The sequence below is a fragment of the Peromyscus eremicus genome, chromosome 23 (assembly GCF_949786415.1).
Source record: "Peromyscus eremicus chromosome 23, PerEre_H2_v1, whole genome shotgun sequence".
NCBI lineage: Eukaryota > Metazoa > Chordata > Mammalia > Rodentia > Cricetidae > Peromyscus > Peromyscus eremicus.
Genome location: NC_081438.1, coordinates 28,857,786 through 28,878,161, shown reverse-complemented (window position 1 = coordinate 28,878,161; position 20,376 = coordinate 28,857,786). Strand labels below are relative to the sequence as shown.

Below are 20,376 nucleotides of genomic sequence, written 5' to 3'. Positions count from 1 at the left end.
ACCAGTAATCTTCAGAGGATGGTGACTGGAGCCCAGGAGGCCCCAGAAGAGGCTGCAGGGGGTGGATATGGAAGAAATTATTATGGCTACTCCACGTAGTTAAAAGGAGATTTATTTAATGGCGTAACTTACAAGTTAAGGGATAGGTAGGTCGCAGGGTCTGGGGAAGGTGTATCGCAGTCCAGTGGTGTTCTCTGGAGCTCTGCTTGGCCCACCTTCACCGTCCAAGGTCCCAGAACCGAATGAGTGCACCGCCCATCCAGATCTCAGGTCTCCAGGCGCCTCCCTTGGCCCCGCCTTTGTAGGCGTGACAGTCTCAATGGGGGTTGGAACTTCCAGATCAAAGCTGGAATGGCTACCCACTACAGAGGGGGGAGGTGCAAGGAGGTAGAACAAGGGGAAAGAAACCAAGAGAGGGAGGACCTGAAGGAGGGGAGGGGGAGCGAGGAGCAGAGGGGGAAAGAACAGTAGGAAGCTGGCTTTGAAGCACCTTGTCACACTAAGAATACTAAGAAATAATTGAACGCTTGTGAACTGCACAGGAGACGGGTGGGTGGTGGTGCCTGGCAATGGGGTGATAATAATAATATGTGTAGTATTTTTGATGCACAGACTGCAGCATTTCTATAGAAGTTTTCGATTTATAACCTGAAAAACACTATGCAGAGTCGGAGGTGTAGGTAAAGCCTTGCCTGGAATTGCAAACACAGATGACAGACAGGTTTGCCCAAGGTCACCGTCCTTGAATTATGGAGAGGAGACATGTGGATTTGATTTTTGATAAAGATTTGGAGAACTTTGACGCAGAGCCTCAGGGCTGAGAGCTGGGATCTGCAGCCTGAATTCTCTGCCCTGTGTTTGACAGTAAATTAAAGCTGAAAGAGACGGAACCACCTTGCTGGGGACCTGTGCAGTATTCTAATTTCTGAAATAAGTGAAAAGAAGACACATGTCAAGAGCAAAACGGAGCAACCGCAAAACACCCTGTTAGTGTCGAGCAAAGCTGAAACACACACGAACAAGTGTGGAAATGTGAGGCAGGAGGTTAGCTCCAAGAGGGACTGACCAACAGACCTTCCAAGTTAGGGAATAAAAAACACTAAGTGGGCCAGCTTGGGACCCTGGAAAAGATGTGACAACGACAGTGATGGTTGACTGCTGATCAGGAAATATAGGTAACAGGAGGAGGATGGAGAGAGGGTCCGGTGGGTAAAAGAGCTTGCTCTACCTGAGTAAGCTCAAAGTAAGTTCAAATCCCCAGAGCCCATGTAAAAGCTGAGCATGGCTACACTCGCCTGTATCCCTCATACTGAGTTATCCTCTAGTCTCTGTACACACACACACACACACACACACAGCCACACATGCACACATATGTACACACATCCACACATACAAGTAAAGAGATCCCTATTTCCACTTCCCGTTTCCTGTCCATTTTGTGGTGAGCACCTTCTCCTCCAGAGGCTTCTTCTGCAATGGTGTTCTACCCAAACACATGGGGCCAAACAGCTATGGACTGAAATGATTAGTCAGTCTGGGAGGTATCAGCTGCTACCCTGAAGGCTCCTGCCAGCAGCCATACACACAGTTAAGAATAATAAAAATGAATCTTTTTAGAGAGAAATAAAGAAAAGACGTGAGAACATGAGTTTGGGAGGGAGATCAGGGATCAGGGAGTTGTGGGGGAGAGTGAGGGGTGAATATAATTGACATACATGTATCCTTGTAGGGGTGCTGAGGCAAAAACAGCTGAAGCAAGGAGTTTATCTGGTCCATCATGGAGGGGAAGCGACAGCTGTAGCTCCATGGTAGGAGGAGTGCTCAGGAGAACTCCTGGCCTCCTCTCTCTTGGTGGAATAGAAAGTAGAGAATATAGGAAGTGGGAGCAGATGATAAAACCTCAAGGCCTTCCCCCACTAGAACATTTACTCCAGCAAGGCTACACCTCCTAATGTTTCCACAACCTTCCCCAACAGCGCCACCATCTGGAGACAAGTTGTTCAAACACACAAGCCTGTGGAAGACATTTCACATAAAAAACACAGGGGTTTATTCCCATCGTTTTATCTAGGAAGTTTTTCTTGAAAAAGATGTGTAGATTTTATAGGCTAGGTAAAACATGTTAAATGACACAAACAAATAAATAAATAGATAAAGAAGAGAAGGGGAAGGAAGGAAAAAGGGAAGGGAAGGGAGGGAAGGGAGAAGGGAAGGGAGAGGAGGGGAGGGGAGGGGAGGGAAGGGAGAAGAAAAATCTCTAAAAGCTGTAGTGGGTAGCTGTTCCAGCTTTGACCTGGAAGTACTATACCTAGTGAGGCTTCTGGTAACTGCCATGCCTACCTCTGATCTGCCCCTGGGGCGTGACCAAGACAGGAGCCCTTAAGACCTGAGATCAGGATGTGCTGGGTCTCTTGGTTCCTCCTGATCCTGGACGCTGGATGGCAGACCAAGTCAGAGTTCTCCAGAGAACCCCACTGGACTACACCTCACCTCTCCTGGATCCTGTAACCAACCGCTTTACTGGCTGTAAGTTACCCCAAAATAAACCCCCTTTTTAACTACATGGAGTTGCCTCATTAAATTCCCACATTATCTGGCACCCAACATGGGGCAAACTCCAACCATCTAGGTGACCTCTGCCCTCAGCCTGTGGCTGCTGTGGCATGCTTTCCACACTTCCCATGCTTCCCTGTCTCTTCTTCCCTGTCTCTTTTCCACCCGATACTGCTCCTTCCATTCCTTCCTCCTCCCCAGCTCATGGGCACATGTACTCACCTGTTGAATTTCGTATAGCTGACCACTCATGGCATGGGCACCAGGGAGCACCTCCGCAGCAAGTCTGGTTCTATTCCCACTGCAAGGGAGCAGCTGAGTCCAGTCTCAGGTCCCCCAGCAAGCTTAGCCCCCAGACTGGTGAGAGCCACCATGAGTGAGACCCCCCATGCCAGCTCCCACCCAAGCTCCTGCCCTAGCCTACACCTTACACCATCTCACCATCTCTCTCAGAAGCTGCTCAAAGTCTTCCTGATTAAAATAAATGCCGCCACCCCCTGGCCAGCTCCCCAAGAGTTCCTAAGGGTGCTGACCCCACAGGTGCAGAGGAACTGAGAGGGGCTCAGAGCCTCAGCTGCCGGCTGTCATCCTTACCACCTGGAGCTCTCCACACCCTGAGCTCAGGCCACTCAACCCCACACGCTGGTCTCTTGCCTGAGGGAAGAGTGCTGAAGGGCCAAGCAGGTCATGAAAGCCAAGCTGGGCCCTGAAGCTCCAGGGACATGCAGGAAGATCTACAGCTGCCTTACTGCTACCACCCACAGCTCCTCCACACATGCACACAGGACACTCCACTCCTGCCTGCAGCTGCTGCCAGACAAAGCCTTCAGCAAGACCTGCTTTAGTGCTACACCAGTGACACCTGCTGGCTATCCACTACACACTGTTGTAACAGATCTCGGTCCCAAAGATTCAATGCTACATTTGCTATATATGGCTTCAGCCTTCCTCTCTGTCCTTCTGGCCTTATGCATTCAGCCCATCTCAAACTCTGTTTTATCTGAGATAGGGTTCCAATCCCTAGAAGTTGGACATCTACCTCTTGAAGAGGCCAAGTCGGATGCTATGATTTTGATGTAATTATAGTCACATCTGCACCTGTGTCTACCAGGTCCTCCAGAACAATGCCATTAATTTGAATTCTAAGCTTTGGTCTTTGTTCATTTATGGAAGTCTGCCAAACTATTTGTTTTATTGTGTTCTTTGGAACTTTTGATTCATTTATCAGAGCTATTCTATCATCTAGTGCAGTATCACTCTTTACATTAGACACTGGGTTATTTAATTGTCCTGGAAAGGAATTTCCTCCACAGTGGCTGGAAATGTTTGGACTACATTCAATTTGAGGACCTACAAGAGGCCCCTTGAGGTGTTTCTCAATGGTAAAGGGTTGCCTCATATATCTATTATCGATCTGCACTCATTAGTCCAATGTTGGCCTTTGCTGCATCTTCTACATAATCCAGAAGGTTGGGGTGTCCTGTTTGGGTTATTTCTAGAAGGAGTATTACTTCCAGGAGAACCCCATGTACAGTTTTTCTTATTTGACCTGGTATACCACATTTAAAGCATTTGATACCATGGGGCTTTCTTCCACCTCTGAGAATTGCCTCTTTTATTCAAGCCTCATTACTACAGTTAAGAGACTCAACACCATTTGTATACTGAATCCATTCTTCCAAAGGAACTGATCTGACCTTCAATGGCATAAGTATTCTTTTGCATTCTGTATTAGCATTGTTGAATGCCAAGGACTCAGTTAATACTTGTCTTAATCCTTTATCTGACACAGCTTTCATTATAGCTGTGGAGGTAGACCAAGCAGAGTTCTCCAGAGAATACTACTGGACTGTGCTACACCTTTCCCAGACCCTGTAATCTATCCCTTCTCATGTGAGTTAACCCACAAAATAAACCTCCCTTTTAACTACGTGGAGTTGCCTTAATAATTTCACCAATATCTGGTGCTCACATGGGGCAAATTCCAAAGGCCTGGGTGGCTCCCACCTTCAGCTTCCTCCCCGGCTGGCAGGCACTTGAAGTTGCAGGGTACTGCCTGCAGAGCTTTGTAAAACCAGGAAAAACCTACATGGTTCCATTCCTGAAAAGGAGCTAATCCGGTCTCAGTTCCGCCACAAGTTTAGCCACCAGACCAGCAAAACTGCTGTGAGTGAGGCATTCCCCCTCCTCCCTGAGTGCCGGCTCCCCGCCCTAGTCCGAGGCTTCCACAGTTTCACCTAGTTAAAATAGACTCTGCACTGTCCCCGGTGGCACCCTACTTAGACACAGAGAGGGCTTGGAACCATGCCTACTGGCAGACCTCCTGTCTGTAGAGGCAGAGAGGGGCTTAGAGCAGCCTGGAACTCTCCACGCCCTGAAGCTCCGGGGAGTCACCAGAAAAACTCCCTACTGCCTGTGCTCACTCTGCCACCAACCAAAGCATTCAACAGGACCTGCTTTGGAGCTATACCAATGCCTCCTGCTGGCTGACAAGTGCTACTACATCCCCAAAAACTACGGAAAGGTAAGATAGGCAAACCAGCATCTTATTTCAAGTAAAAGTACTTGATAATTTTACACCTTAAAACTGACTAACAAATTTGAGTAATTCTTCTAATATGGCCAACAACATTACCTCACGAGAATTTAAAAACCTTTTTGCCTGTATGATGAATGACATTTTCCTGGAAATATACGACCTTCCTAAGGCATATCTGGCCTCTACCATTTTAGCATTCATCGTAATAATTCACACAGTGTTCAAACACTGGTTTAATAATAAGAACAAAGATGAGTCATTATTGGGACTGATACAAGTTTTAAAAGATAGCAATGAGCGGCGGTAGTGAGACCAGTACTGTGCTCCAGCCTCCTTTTCCCTCCACGGTTTCTCTCCGCTCCTGCGAGTAACTTGTCTCTGGGGGCTCCGCTCGCCCGCACGCCGCACTCTGCTCGGGACCACGCCGCCTCCGCCAGCCGCCTCCACCCCCGCCGCGGAAAGTTGAAGAGGGGGGATGAGAGGAACACGGACATGAAGAAGAGGATCCACCTGGAGCTGAGGAACCAGACCCCGGCAGCAGTTCGAGAACCTGTCTTGGACAATTGCAAAGCAAATGATGGAAAAATTGAGGGGTTAACAGATGAGTTTGTTAACCTAGAGTTCCTCAGTTTAATAAGTATAGGCTTGTTTTCAGTGTCCAATTTCCCCAAGCTACCAAAATTGAAAAAGCTTGAGCTCAGCGATAATAGGATCTTTGGAGGTCTGGACAGACTAGTAGAAGAACTTCCAAGCCTCACACATCTGAACCTGAGTGGAAATAAGCTGAAAGACATCAGCACCTGGAACCTTCGAAAAAGTTGGATTTTTCTGAAAAGCTTGGATCTGTTTGGCAGTGAGGTCACTAACCTGAATGATTACCGAGAGAGTGTCTTCAAGCTCCTGCCCCAGCTGTCCTATCTGGATGGCTATGACCAAGAGGACCAGGAAGCCCCTGACTCAGATGTGGAGGTGGATGGTGTAGAGGAAGCTCCTGACTCAGATGCAGAGGTAGATGATATGGACAAAGAAGAGGAGGATGAAGAAGGAGAAGAGGAAGATGAGGACAGTGAAGAAGAGGATGATGAAGAGGAGGATGAAGATGAAGACAAAGATGTAGAAGGCGAAGAGGATGAAGATGAAGTCAATGGGGAGGAAGAAGAATTTGGACATGATGGAGAAGTTGATGAAGATGAAGAAGATGAGGATGAAGAGGAGGAAGAAAGTGGGAAAGGTGAAAAGAGGAAGAGAGAGACAAACGATGAAGGAGAAGATGATTAAGACCTGAAACAATCTGCAGGAAACAGGACTGTTGAGTACTGGTTGGACTGCTCATGGATTTGGTAGCTGTTTTAAAAAGGTAGCTGTGATACAAGCCCCAGGACACCCCCACCCAAAGAGCCAAAGAACAGTTCCTGAGACATTCCGCCTTCCTCTGTTTAGCCCCTTGGTAATCCACCACCAAGCCTGGGGACTTCACCCCAACAAAATTGTAAACGTTGTTAGGTTTTCGTGTAAGACTCTTGCTGTATCGTGACAGCTGTGATTGGTGAGTTGACCGTCCTGGCTGCCAGTTACACTTCGATGTAACAACATTTTTACTTTCTGTACAACAAAGAAAAGCTTTGTAAATAAAATCTTAACATTTTGGAAAAAAAAATAGCAATGAAAGCTTACATAAAAAAGATTCTTTCTCTGGAATCTGCTAACCAGGATTTACAAGCTTTAAAAGATAGCAATGAAAGCTTACATAAAAAGATTCTTTCTATGGAATCTGCTAACCAGGATTTACAAAACAGGCTTGTACCCAAAATTGATTTTACTGATAATAAATATGAATATTTAATGGACAGAACACTAACTCTCCAGAGTGAAGTTGTGGCTACTCAGACATTATATAAGGAAGAAAGATTATCAGTAATTGATAAGATAAGGTCCATGGAATCATGTGTTTCAGAAGAACATAAAAACTTCCATGATTCCATGAGAAATCTGGAATCCCTTGCAAGAGATTCACTCCCTAGAACAGACCCTAGGTGCTCATTTGCAAGCCCTGGAAGAAACTCTCAGTAAACATGACAAGAGACCTAATAAGCAGAAGGGCAAGACCATAGAGGTTGCAACATCTCCAAATGGCTCTCATACAATGGCTTATCCTGTTATCACCCATGAGAAGCCAGCAGATGACATACACCCTGAGCCATCTATGATATATACATTACAACCAGTTTCAAAAAGGGACTTAAAAATATAAAAGAAGCAATAGTTACATATGGGATACACTCCACATACGTAAGACAGATGTTAAATTTGTGGTCTACCTCACATAGAGTCATTCCAGATGACTGGCATCAGTTAATTTCAGCTGTTCTAGAATATAGCCAGCAGTTACAGTGGGAAAGCTGGTTGAGAGAAGAAGCAAGAAATTTAGAACAACAAGGTAAACTCGAGGTTTTGAGATCTCTCAAGATCAAATACTTGGTGAGGGATGTTTCACTAACAGGAATGTACAAGCCACTTATGATGAGCATACAATATCCCTATGCCATATAGCAGCTCTAAATGCTTGGGGAAAAAATCCAGAACCTGGAAAACCAACTGAGGTATACACAAAGATATTTCAGGGACCGCACAAACTCTTCACTGATTTTTTACAAAGGCTGAACACAGCTATAACAAAAGCTGTGTCAGATAAAGAATTAAGAAAAGTACTAACTGAGTCCTTGGCATTCAACAATGCTAATGCAGAATGCAAAAGAATACTTACATCATTAAAGGTCATATCAGCTCCTTTGGAAGAATGGATTCAGTATACTAATGGTGTTGAGTCTCTTAACTATAGTAATGAGGCTTGGATAAGAGAGACAAATCCCAGAGGTGAAAGAAGGCCCCATGGTACCAACTGTTTTAAATGTGGTACACCAGGTCATATAAGTAAAAACTGTACATGGGGTACTCCTAGAATACTCCTAGGAATAGCCTAAACAGGAGACCTCAACCTCCTGGATTATGTAGAAGATGTGGCAAAGGCCGATATTGGACCAGTGAGTGCAGATCAAAAATAGATACACGAGGCAACCCTTTACTGGTGGGAAATGCCTCAGGGGGCCTTTTGCAGGCCCCCAAATCAAACATGGTACAAACATTTCCAGCCACTGTGGAAGAAATTCCTCTCCAGGACAACTGAATAAACCAATGCCTAATGTAAAAACCAATACTGCAATGGATGATAAAACAGCTCTGATAAATGAATCACAATTTTCAAAGAACACAATAAAACAAATAGTTTGGCAGACTTCCATAAATGAACAAAGACCAAAGCTTAGAATTCAAATTAATGGCCTGGTTCTGGAGGGCCTGGTACACACAGGTGAGGATATTATTAATTACATCAAAATCATGGCATCTGACTTGGCCTCTTCAAGAGGTAGATGTCCAACTTCTAGGGATTGGAACCCTATCTCAGATAGGGTTTGAGATGGGTTGAATGCATAGGGCCAGAAGGACAGAGAGGAATGCTGAAGCCAAATGTAGCAAATGTAGCAATAAATCTTTGGGGCCAAGATCTGTTACAACAGTGGAATACCCAGATTAAAATTCCTACACTCTCAGAAAAGGAATACAGACCAACGCATGTTTCTAGGAATAATATCATAACATGCTATAAAAAAATGGTCACCAACCATTCAGGCTGTTCACAAACAGAGAACAACTGCTATTGAACTCTCAGAAGTACCAACGGCCTTACCTTTAAAATGGCTAACTAATAAACCTGTCTGGGTTGGACAATGGCCTTTGACAAAAGAGAAGCTACATGCTTTAGAACAGCTGGTTTAAGAGCAGTTAAATGCTCAACACATTGAAGAATCTACCAGCCCTTGGAATTCTCCTGTATTTGTTATTTTAAAAAAGTCTGGTAATTAGAGAATGCTGACAGATCTGAGAGCTATTAATAAAGTAATTCAGCCCATGGGTTTTCTTCAGACTGGGATGCCCTTGCCCTCTCTGCTACCCAAAGAATGGCCTATAATAGTTATTGACTTAAAAGACTATTTCTATTCCATATCTTTACAAGAAGATGATAGAGAAAAATTTGCCTTCACAGTACCTAAGTATAACAATTCCCAGCCAGTCAAGAGATATCAATGGAAGGTCCTCCCACAGGTAATGTTAAACAGCCCTACCCCATGCCAATACTTTGTGCAAAAACCATTCGAGATAATGCATGTGAAGTTTCCACAATCCATAATTTATCATTGTATGGATGATATCTTATTTGCTGATCCAAACTTAGGCACATTAGAAAGCATGTTTGAAGAAGTAAAAAAAAGTTTTGCCTCGTTGGGGACTGCAAATTGCTCCTGAAAAAATACAAAAGAGGAGATTCTGTTAATTACTTAGGATATAAGATAGAGCTACAAAAAATTAGAACCCAAAAGGTACAACTAAGGAGAGATTGATTGCAGACTCTTAATGATTTTCAAAAGTTGTTAGGAAGCATTTCCAGCTTACTGGGTATCATGGGAATACCTAAAGATGGACTACAAAATTTGACTAATACTCTAGAAGGGGACAAAGAATTTAATAGTCCAAGAGAATTATCAGCCAAAGCTGAGAAGGAATTGGCTCTAGTAGAAAAGATAATATAAGAAGCACATGTGGATCATGTGAATCCAGAACTTAAATGCATTCTTGTCATATTCCCCTACAGACATTCCCCCACAGGTATTTTGATGCACAGGGAAGATATTATATTGCAATGGATATTTCTACCATGTAAACCAAGTAAGAAGTTAAAGACTTATATAGAAAAGATCTCTGATTGATTCAAAAAGGAAAATTAAGACTTCGCCAGTTGACAGAAATGGACCCAGCAGAAATTGTAGTACCTTTAACTAAAGAGGAAATTTCCTCACTATGGAAAGTAAATGAATACTGACAGAGAGCCTGCAGTAACTTTTTGGGAGATATTAACAACCATTATCCCAAAAGCAAGAGAACAGAATTCATAAAGAAGACTGAATGGGTCCTTCCTCACATTGTATGACAAAAGCCAATTTCTGGAGTCCTCACATTCTATACTGATGCAAATAAATCAGGTAAAGCAGGAAACAAATGAGGAGACTTAAATAAAGTGGTTCAAAGTGCATACAACTCTGTACACAAAGCAGAACTGTATGCCATTCTTATGGTACTGATGGACTTCACAGAACCCCTCAATATTGTCACTGACTCTCAATATGCAGAGAGAGTTGTTTTACATATTGAAATTGCTTAATTTATTCCTGATAATACAGAATTAACTTCATTATTCATACAATTGCAAGACACCATCAGAAATAGGGAACATCATATATATATATATATATATATATATATATATATATATATATATATATCAGATATATATATATATATCTGATATATATATATCAGATCATATCAGATACCATATGGGTCTGCCAGGACCTCTAGTGCAAGGTAATGAGGAGATTGATCAGTTACTAATAGGTAACATATTAGAAGCCTCAGAATTTCATAAGAAACACCATGTAAATAGCAAAGGTTTGAAGAAGGATTTCTCCATCATTTGGCAACAAGCTAAAGATATTGTAAAAAACATCCTACTTGTTCCTTCTACAACCAAACTCCTTTACCTGCAGGGAGCAATCCAAAAGGTATACAAAGAAATGAAATTTGGCAGATGGATGTGTTTCATTTTGCAGAATTTGGAAGATTAAAGTACGTACACCATACCATTGACACCTATTCAGGATTTCAGTGGGCAACTCCTATGAGTTCTGAAAAGGCTGATTCTGTGGTTACACACCTATTAGAAGTTATGGCCATCATGGGAATACCTGTACAAATTAAGACAGACAATGCCCCAGCATATGTCTCCAACAAAATGAGACAGTTTTTTGCTTATTACAATTAAAGCATGTTACAGTTATATCATACAATCCCATAGGCCAAACAGTCATAGAAAGATCCAATTGAACTTTAAAGGAGATGCTAAATAAATAGCAACAGGTAACAATGACTCCCAGGAATAGATTGCATAATGCTTTATTAACCAGCATTTTCTCAATGCTGATGAGAAAGAAACAACAGCTGTGGAGAGACATTGAATGACCGATAAAATTTCCGAGCTAAATCAATTGGTTTATTTCAAAGATGTATTGACCTCAGAATGGAAACCAGGATACGTCCTACATTGGGGAAGGAGTTTTGCTTTTGTTTCTGCAGGAGAAGAAATGGTACGGATACCAACAAAATTAATAAAAATTTGATTCAAACAGGAGAACCCCCTTGATGAGAAGTAAAAGCTCATCAACCAATGTGACATCTCTACAAGTTGTAAGAAAAATTTAACAAACAAGGGTTGGGGTAGGGTTCTGTTTTTGTCTTTACAGGGTAATAGAAATACCCATCTTCCAGAAATCATTAGGCCTTGAATATCCAGATGTCTACAGCAGAAAGAATGAATCTGTTTGGTACCAAACTACACAGGGTAATATCTCACTGTTTAACATCTATATCTCTTTAACTCTAGAAAAATTGTGGTTCTGATTCAATTATATACCAAGCTGGCTTTGGAGTTGGAATTGGCTCACTCTTTCTCTAAACCCAAGCATATTACTAAAAGAAAAGGTTGAGAGATTCTGTCTCATATTGTAACGGTAACGCCCGCATTACTGTCACCCGTTCACCATGTCCGAGCGAGGGGCTGTGGATTAAAAAATAAGGGACAAGAGACAGCGGGTCATTTGCCTCAGCTGAATGCCAAATGCCAAATGCCGTTTATTGAAAGAGGGAGGAAACCTTAAATACAGGCTTACAGCACAATGGCGGATCCCCGGAGGGCAGAAGTTTGCTACTGAATGTTCTACATTCTTGCATCTAAGCTGTTAACGCCCAATATGCAGGATACACAAACAAGGAACTTCCCTAAAGCATTCAGGAGGGTGGATACCGGCAGGGAATTAGCATAGGAAGGACATCTGGTCAAGGTCGGCAAGCAGGCAACGGCTACTCAATATGGGAGGAGACCAGGGCCCTACAGGTCCCCCCTTTTTACTAAAAAATGAGCTTCTGACTTAGGTTGCGTGGGACGTCAGCAGGTCACCTTACCCGTCATGGAGACACCTGCCCAGGCCCCGCAAGTGCTCTGTCTTAGGTTGGTGAGCGCCCCCCAAGCATTACCCGTCTCTGAATACTCATTATCATACAGGCTCAACCACGTGAGCTGTAGAGTAAACTGTTGCCAAAGATCTCAAAGTGGCGCTGGGCTTGCAATCTGTGCGACCCAGAAAAGACCAACAGTAGTCCTAACCCACCCATAGCCAGGAGGCTAAAGGCGATTGAGCCATTCCCTTCTTAAACGAGCCTTACTGCAAATTGGAGTCCTTGTAAGGTGGTATCCCATACGCAAATGGAACTTGAGTTTAAATAATTTTTGCAACTTTCAAAGCCAATTTAAATGTATAACTGTAGAATTAAATTTATCATGCCCAATAAAATAAAAGATTAACTAACTGTGGTAGCTACTTTTGCTGCCAGGGTCTCCATTGTGCTAGCTGTAGAACCCAATTATGAAATAGCCATCCCAGAAATAGTAGCAGCAGTGGCCACCACCGCTATAACAGCAACAACGGCAACAGTGATGTCAGTCTCTTCTGGAGCGTGTTAGCATCATCTGTGTCTAACTGCCATGGTCCACTGGCATGGACGCAGCTCCAGGAACACGAACCACCAAGGCCCATTTTTCTTGATCCCAGCACTACTTAGGCTGGCAGGTCTGCAAAAGAACTAAGAACCATAAAGAAAACAAAAACAAAAACAGCAAACAAGGAGCAGAACTAATGGTCTCATTAATGGCTACATTCAGGCTCACAAATTTTAAGGTGTCTTCAAAAGAGGCTAGAAGAATTTCAGGAGGCCAATAGATGTTGCACAGAGCCATTCCTGAAAAGTAGGTACTACACCAGCTTGAAGAGGGTTGCAAAATGTGAAAAGGCTTAGCTGGCATGCTACTGTTAACAAATGAAGGTCATTGACCTTCAGAGTTATCCTTAATCTCCAAGGTGTGACACATTCTCAACATTTTTGAAAAAAGTTACCATACATTACCTTCTGAAGAATCCAACCACATGGCTACACTTCCTAGGCTTACAATAATGTTTGCCAAGGCTGGCCGTATTGGGCTCTCAATCTCCATTGGCATCAGAAGGGGAGAGTTTTTTACGAAGGCCCAATAGGTCTCTGCCATGTCAGGATTCAGCAGCAGCCACAGGGCGCACACAGCGCTCAGGAACCCAAAGAGGAACTTCATTGTCCTGTGGAAAGACACAAACAGATCCCCGGGCCCACACCAACACCGGATCGGGTCCCCTCCAAGTGCCAGTAGAAAGATCCTTCCATCGCACCAGAGGATGATTTGCAACAGGAGCCCTCCAGTGCTTATCTGCAGTGGATACTCCAGCAGAATCCACCAATAAAAAATTTAAAATATATAAAACAAGGGAAAGAGTAGAATGTGGAGAGGAGAGATGAGCCCCTAGCTCCCCCCTTTTTACTTTAGAAATATATGTTTTTAAGGTAAGATGGCAGTATTCTACTATAGCCTGTCCTTGAGGATTATAAGGAATACCATACCAGTCTTATTAATGATAGAAAAGTCTTGGCAGAATTTTGAAAATCCCATACTGCTGTAGGCAGGACCATTATCAGTTTTTATGCATTTTGGCACGCCCATGTAAGCAAAAGCATGAAGGCAATGATTCTTTACATCCTTAACCATTTCCCCTGAATGGGCAGAAGCAAAAATTAGAGAAGAATATGTATCAATAGACATATGGACATATTGTAATTTTTCAAAGGAAGGCATGTGTGTGACGTCCATCTGCCACACATGATTAGGTAAAAGTCCTCGGGGATTAATTCCCAAATGAGGAACAGGTAAAAATTCAACACAAATAGGACATGATTTAACTATCTGGATGGCTTGTTCCCGGGTTATGCCTGTATGATGACGAAGAGATCCAGCATTAAGATGATAACGTTGATGCAACTGAGTAGCCTTATCAAAGGCAGAACAAACTAATGTGACAGCCATATGAGTAATGGCGTCAGCCTTCTGATTACCTTCATTTAGAGGTCCAGGCTATTGAGTGTGAGCTCTAATATGACCCACATAAAGGTTATGTGAGCAGGACCATATAAGTCCTTGCACTTCCAATAAATATTCATGAATGGGAGAAATGGATGGTATGTAGGCTGTTGTCTCCAAAGGCATAATGGCATGTGCCACATATTGACTATCAGTATAAATATTTACACTCTCATCAGAAAACATCTGTAAAGCAAGCAACAGCGCCTGTACCTCTGCCATTTGGGCAGAAGTGCCATGGACTTTCATTCTCTTTACTATGTTACCAGAAACCACCACAGCAAAACCACGTGAAGTGCCATCAGTAAATACTACACGGGCCTGAGGAATAGGAGTCATCTGTACTATCTTGGGAAATATAACAGGATGCAATTTAAAAAAATGACACACATCATTGGAGGGGTAGTGAGTATCAAACCGACCCTGCATGGAGCATGTCAATATGGTCCAATCATTATCATTAGCTTGCAACCATGCTATTTGAGACTGGGTGTATGGGGTCACCACAATATCTGGCTCCTTACCGAAAGTTTGAACACTGATCTTGATTCCCTTAAATATAATCTGAGCAACAGCCTGTGGATAAGGAGTAATGGTTTTTTGCTGGAGAAGCTGGGGAATGTACCCATAGAATAGAACCTGTTTGCCAAAACGCTCCAGTAGGTGAATGAGAAAAACAAAATATTCATGACCTAAATAATGATAGGGGAAAGATACCTGTACCTTTTCTGGGGCAATCTGTAAATTAGCCAGGCTAAGAACCTCTTGTAATTTAGAAAAGGCATCAAAAACAAGTTTTTTATCTTTAGCAGCCATTAAAATATCATCCATATGAGTCAATCACAATTAAATGCCAATGTTTAGGAATTGCCATGGGGCAGGCAAACCAGGCTGTGTTGCTCCCATGAGAAGCATGGTATTATTTACAGCTCTAAGATCTTGTAATAGCCGCCATTTTCCTGACTTCTTGTAGAGGCCAGTTGGGATCTCAGGATTCTTGTGAAGTTATAGATATGTCCAGCACCAGAATCCAGTAATCTTTTAATCTCAATCCCATATAATTTTATTTTTAACTTAGGCTGTTTATCATTGATAACTGTTTGTCAAAACACCTTTTTCCTATACTTTCAAAGCCTCCAGTTCTACATATAGGTGCCATTTTGCAATTAAAATAGGAAAGCAATATTAATCGAGCAATTTTATCACCAGCTTCTATTTTCATGGTCCTTTTTACATATACCAATTATAAAAGCATTAAATACAATCTCTATAGGATTTGAAGAGGTAACTTTAGGTAATACTCTTGAGTATTTTTATAAAATCTTAAAAAGAGGATCCTTTTTTATAGATTCCAAGTAACATTAATGTAAATTGCCAAATATTAACAATGTGGACCAAACAATTTACTTGTATTTTATTTACTGGAAAAATAATTTTGTAACCTCTTTATCAGTAAGAGATTATTATTTATGGGTTTATCTTAGCAACATTATTTAATAAGTTAACAACCCAATCCATTTCAGGTGTTATATTTCTATAGAATTAAACCAAGAATTTCTAGAAAGCAACTTAAATTGCAGGGCCAAATTTTCAGTAATGATCAACAGACAAGAGCACACCTAATACATAGTTCACAATTATGAATTCTGTTCCTTAGTTTATCTACCATGAGAATCAAATATTCATCCAAACATTTATTAAGACAGTCAAAAGAACAGAACATCCTTTATTCAAACAGCATTGACTTAGCATTCTATATCCTGACCGAAACCATTTTTCACCAGAAGTTAGGCCCGTTTAAACTTTTAGGCGCTAGTCCCTCTCCCGGACTCTGCTGGCTTGGTCCATTCTGTTGGCCTTGTGGCTCCACCTCCTGCTTTGGCATACCTGCCCACCCATTGCTCTGGGCTATCTCACACACTGCTGCTGCAGCATGTGCCTTTGACCACAGCCATACTGGACATGCAACACACACACACACACACACACACACACACATTTCTGTTTAAACTTTTAGCGTTAGTCCCTTCCTGGGCCTCTGCTCACTTGGAGCGAGCTGAAGCTGTGGCTTAGCTTTGGCTCCGTCCAGTGCCCAGGCTCTAGTGCTGGTGCCCGCCCGGGCCGCGCTCCATTGCAGCTCCACCTCTCACCGGCCTGTACCTGTCCGCCCGCCGCTCCGAGCTATCTTGTGCATGTCCACCACTGCCGACGCTGGGCGCGCGCGCCCCGCACACACAAACTCATGTTTAAACTTCCTACTCCCATGAAGGGACTACCTAATGAGTTATTCCCACCATAAGGGAAAAACAGAAAAACATTTCCCACGAAGGGATCCTAAATATTGAATTATTCCCACTCTGAGGGGAAAATAAAAAACATTTGAACCAAAATAAGCAAACAGACAGCAGAACTTCTAACCTCTGGGCTCTCTTGCTGTTCAGCCAGCAGCAATGAGGCCTACCTGCCGATTCTTAGTAATTCAGATGCTGCACTGCAGAAAGAGCTCAGAGTTTCAGCTATCCTGAAAATTCTACAATTGGAAAAAGTCTTTTCTTCCTCTATTACCACTGGGAAGAGGCTTCTCTCTTTTGTTCCTCCTTCCTCTACAGGGCCCCAATCTTTAGGTCTAGTTTCAAAAAACTTTTCCCCTTTTTACCAGGAAAATCCTTTTTTCTTGATTAAAATTTTTTCTCCCTTTTCTAAGGGGAAATTTCCTTTCCTTCCCTCTTCTCTATTGGGAAGATTTCCTTTTTTATTTAAAATCTTTAGCTGTCTTGCCCTTTCTTAACTTCGGTGCCTTCCTGCCTCAGCAGTCCAATTAACTGACTGTGAGCTAGCTGCACCCGTTTCAATTCACCCTCATCTTTTCTTTTTTTCTTTAAATTGCTGGCCAGCCTTACCTTTCGGGTGTCCATCAGCTCGTCCCTTCTTTCTCGGATCTCGGTAACGTCTTGGTAGAATCTCGGTAGGGACCTCCATTTGTAACGGTAACGCCCGCGTTACTGTCACCCGTTCACCATGTCCGAGCGAGGGGCTGTGGATTAAAAAATAAGGGACAAGAGACAGCGGGTCATTTGCCTCAGCTGAATGCCAAATGCCAAATGCCGTTTATTGAAAGAGGGAGGAAACCTTAAATACAGGCTTACAGCACAATGGCGGATCCCCGGAGGGCAGAAGTTTGCTACTGAATGTTCTACATTCTTGCATCTAAGCTGTTAACGCCCAATATGCAGGATACACAAACAAGGAACTTCCCTAAAGCATTCAGGAGGGTGGATACCGGCAGGGAATTAGCATAGGAAGGACATCTGGTCAAGGTCGGCAAGCAGGCAACGGCTACTCAATATGGGAGGAGACCAGGGCCCTACATCATATCAGAAGAGCCATCTGGTGTGGGACAGAAGAAAATCAATAAAAAGGGACCATTGCCTTCAAGATTCTAATTCTTTCCATGCTTATTCCTAATTTCTCGGAATCCTTTCTTATATGTCATGTCATCTTTAAATCCAAACTTTCCATTTTGATATTAATAATGTTCAAGCTTTTCATAGTAAAAAATAAGCCTTTTCCAATAGCAATCTCTGAAGTCTCCAGAAGGAAGATGGGGCCCCACAACAACAACTCTACTCAGTCCTGAATGATGCCATGGTACTCACAAACATTGCTCAGTGATCAGCCTTGGACTGAAAACTCTCCAAGATAATTCCATAATAAGATGGTTCATCATACTACACTTCTAGCCAGAATCTCAGACAACCTTACCATTACTCTGAGATTGGCTGCAGAATCTACAGTTAGTCCAACTGAGACTTAACTATCTGAGCTTTCTTACAGGACCCCACAGAGATACCATTGCCCCCTGAACAGCAGGAATCAATTCTAAGAAAATGATACCCCTTTTTCCCAAAGGTTTCATGTTTCTCAGGGTTATGGATAATGGTTATAGGGTTGGAGGTGGAAGAAAACATTGGACTCGGTATTCCCCTTAAGAAAAGAAAAAAAGGGCAATGGATAGGTATAGGATATTAAGGTAGATTATTGTGTATACTGGTAAACTAATTTAGTAAAATTATCAGCCTTAGATAAATTGCACTGTTATGGATTCTTGTATATTGATACAAATGTAAACTATTTATATATTCTTATTCCTGATAATTTGTATATTGATACAAATACAGAACCATATTTGGTGTAATGTACATATATTTCTACTCTTATTTGAAATGTTTGTATATTGATACAAATGTAAATTTATATCTTTCATACTGTTTAGGATATTTGGTATATTGATACATATTTAGGATTATTGTCATATTGCATATTGTGCTATACATTCCTACCTCTGTTATAAATATCTTGTGTATTTTCACAATTTTGAGGTCATTGTCCTTTTACTGTACAGCTCACAGACTGTTTATTCTGTTTACATGAAACCTTAGTCCTTAGGTCGTCTATGTAGATAAGACTTACAGATTTATAGTCACCTATGCTTGTCATCTCTATAGTTATGTTAGTTAGGTTCTCCAGACTCACAGAAACATATGTCAGATGAATAGGTAATCTTTAAACACTTCATAGACCTAGAGAATATAGCATTTAAATGTTTTTATAACTTGGAATTCTTTTGACATGAGACTCTATTGCTCCTGGCGACACTGATCTGATCCCGAGAGAATGTTGAGCTTCTGAGACATTTCCATTTGGAAGTTTGCCTTCACCTTGGCACAAAATGGCCTACTGGGCAAAGAACTGCCCTTACCTTAACTGATGACCGTAAAATGGTCTGACAGATACTCTAGGCTGTAGCCAATTTGAATGCACCAACGATGCTGAGAAACTTTAGGTGACTCTCTAGGCTGCCAGCGGTCTCTATCTACTCTCTCAAGACTCCCAAAAGTTGCTTGCATCCTTCTCGCGTTTCTCAGGCATTGTTATATCCCTTCTCAGGTCTTTGATGGGATTGAAGACTAATAGTTAGAGTTACAATCCTCTTGTATCTTAGCTAGAACATGTTAAGTATTAGATTCAGGTTCTTTAAGATACGACACATTTTGGAATGATTTCTGTAATGTGCCATTTACCCATGCTCCAGACTTCTCTGGATTTTAGTATTTTAGTATGTGTCTCTTGTTTGATGTTGTTTGTGTTGGTGGAAGTTCCATCTTATCTAGGTCATTATCCCTTATTCCTCCTGGACAATATTTTATAATCATCCCTATTGTATATAGTTTTGTATTAGGTTAGAACTTTCTTATTTAGACAAAAGGGGGAGATGTAGTGGGTAGCTGTTCCAGCTTTGACCTGGAAATACTACCACTAGTGAGGCTTCTGGTAACTGCCATGCCTACCTATGACCTGCCCCTGGGGCAGGGCCGAGACAGGAGCCCTTAAGACATGCTAGGTCTCTTGGTTCCTCATGATAGTGGTCTATCTGGATGGCAGACCGAGTTAGAGTTCTCCAGAGAACCCTGCTGGACTGTACCTCACCTTTCCCAGATCCTGTTACCCAAAATAAACCTCCTTTTTAACTACATGGAGTTGCCTTGTTAAATCCCCACATTAAAAAGCATGTCAGAGAGAGTAGAGTGCCAGACTGGAAACACTGCTTCTAGAATTCATCATTAAGGAATTGCTGCTGACAAACGTTCCTGAATAAGACACATTTCATAGAAAAAATCCAAAGATTCCCCACACAAGACAAATAGATGTCAAATTATAAAACTCTCAAAACAAAGGTAGGGTTTTTACTGGATTCCAAAGGAAAGAAGAAGGGGGGTGTATGGATTAAACTGTAATCATGACCTCTGGCACCTTCTAGACTCTGCAGGAGTGAAAGGCCCGGAGGAGCCTTCCATCAGCCTGAGGGTGTGTCTCCCCCGGCCCTCCATGAGGACAAAGGGACCCCCCCACCCCCCGCGCGTGCAAACAGCTGGAGGATCCGAAGTATTTTTATCAACAGCACCTCACAGCTGAAGATGGCATAGGAACAATGAAGCCCTAAGGAGGAGGATGAAAAGAAGGTGGAGGAAGAAGGGAGAAGGGGAAGAGGAGGAGATTGAGAAATGGGGGGGAAGAAGAGCAGGGGAGGAAGAGGAGAAGTAAGAGGAAGAGG

The 20,376-nt window shown here is 42.5% G+C and overlaps 1 protein-coding gene across 1 annotated transcript; it reads left to right on the top strand.

Moving 5' to 3' along the window:
* Nucleotides 1-5,570: 5,570 nt before the first annotated feature.
* LOC131898314 (acidic leucine-rich nuclear phosphoprotein 32 family member B-like) lies at nucleotides 5,571-6,636 on the top strand. Its single transcript, XM_059249440.1, has one exon. The coding sequence runs from the start codon at nucleotides 5,588-5,590 to the stop codon at nucleotides 6,371-6,373; it is 786 nt and encodes a 261-aa protein (XP_059105423.1). The 5' UTR covers nucleotides 5,571-5,587; the 3' UTR covers nucleotides 6,374-6,636.
* Nucleotides 6,637-20,376: the final 13,740 nt, after the last annotated feature.

What these genes read in the sequence shown, in the direction of transcription:
- LOC131898314 (XM_059249440.1), top strand. Translation starts at nt 5,588, where the DNA reads ATGAAGAAGAGGATCCACCTGGAGCTGAGGAACCAGACCCCGGCAGCA.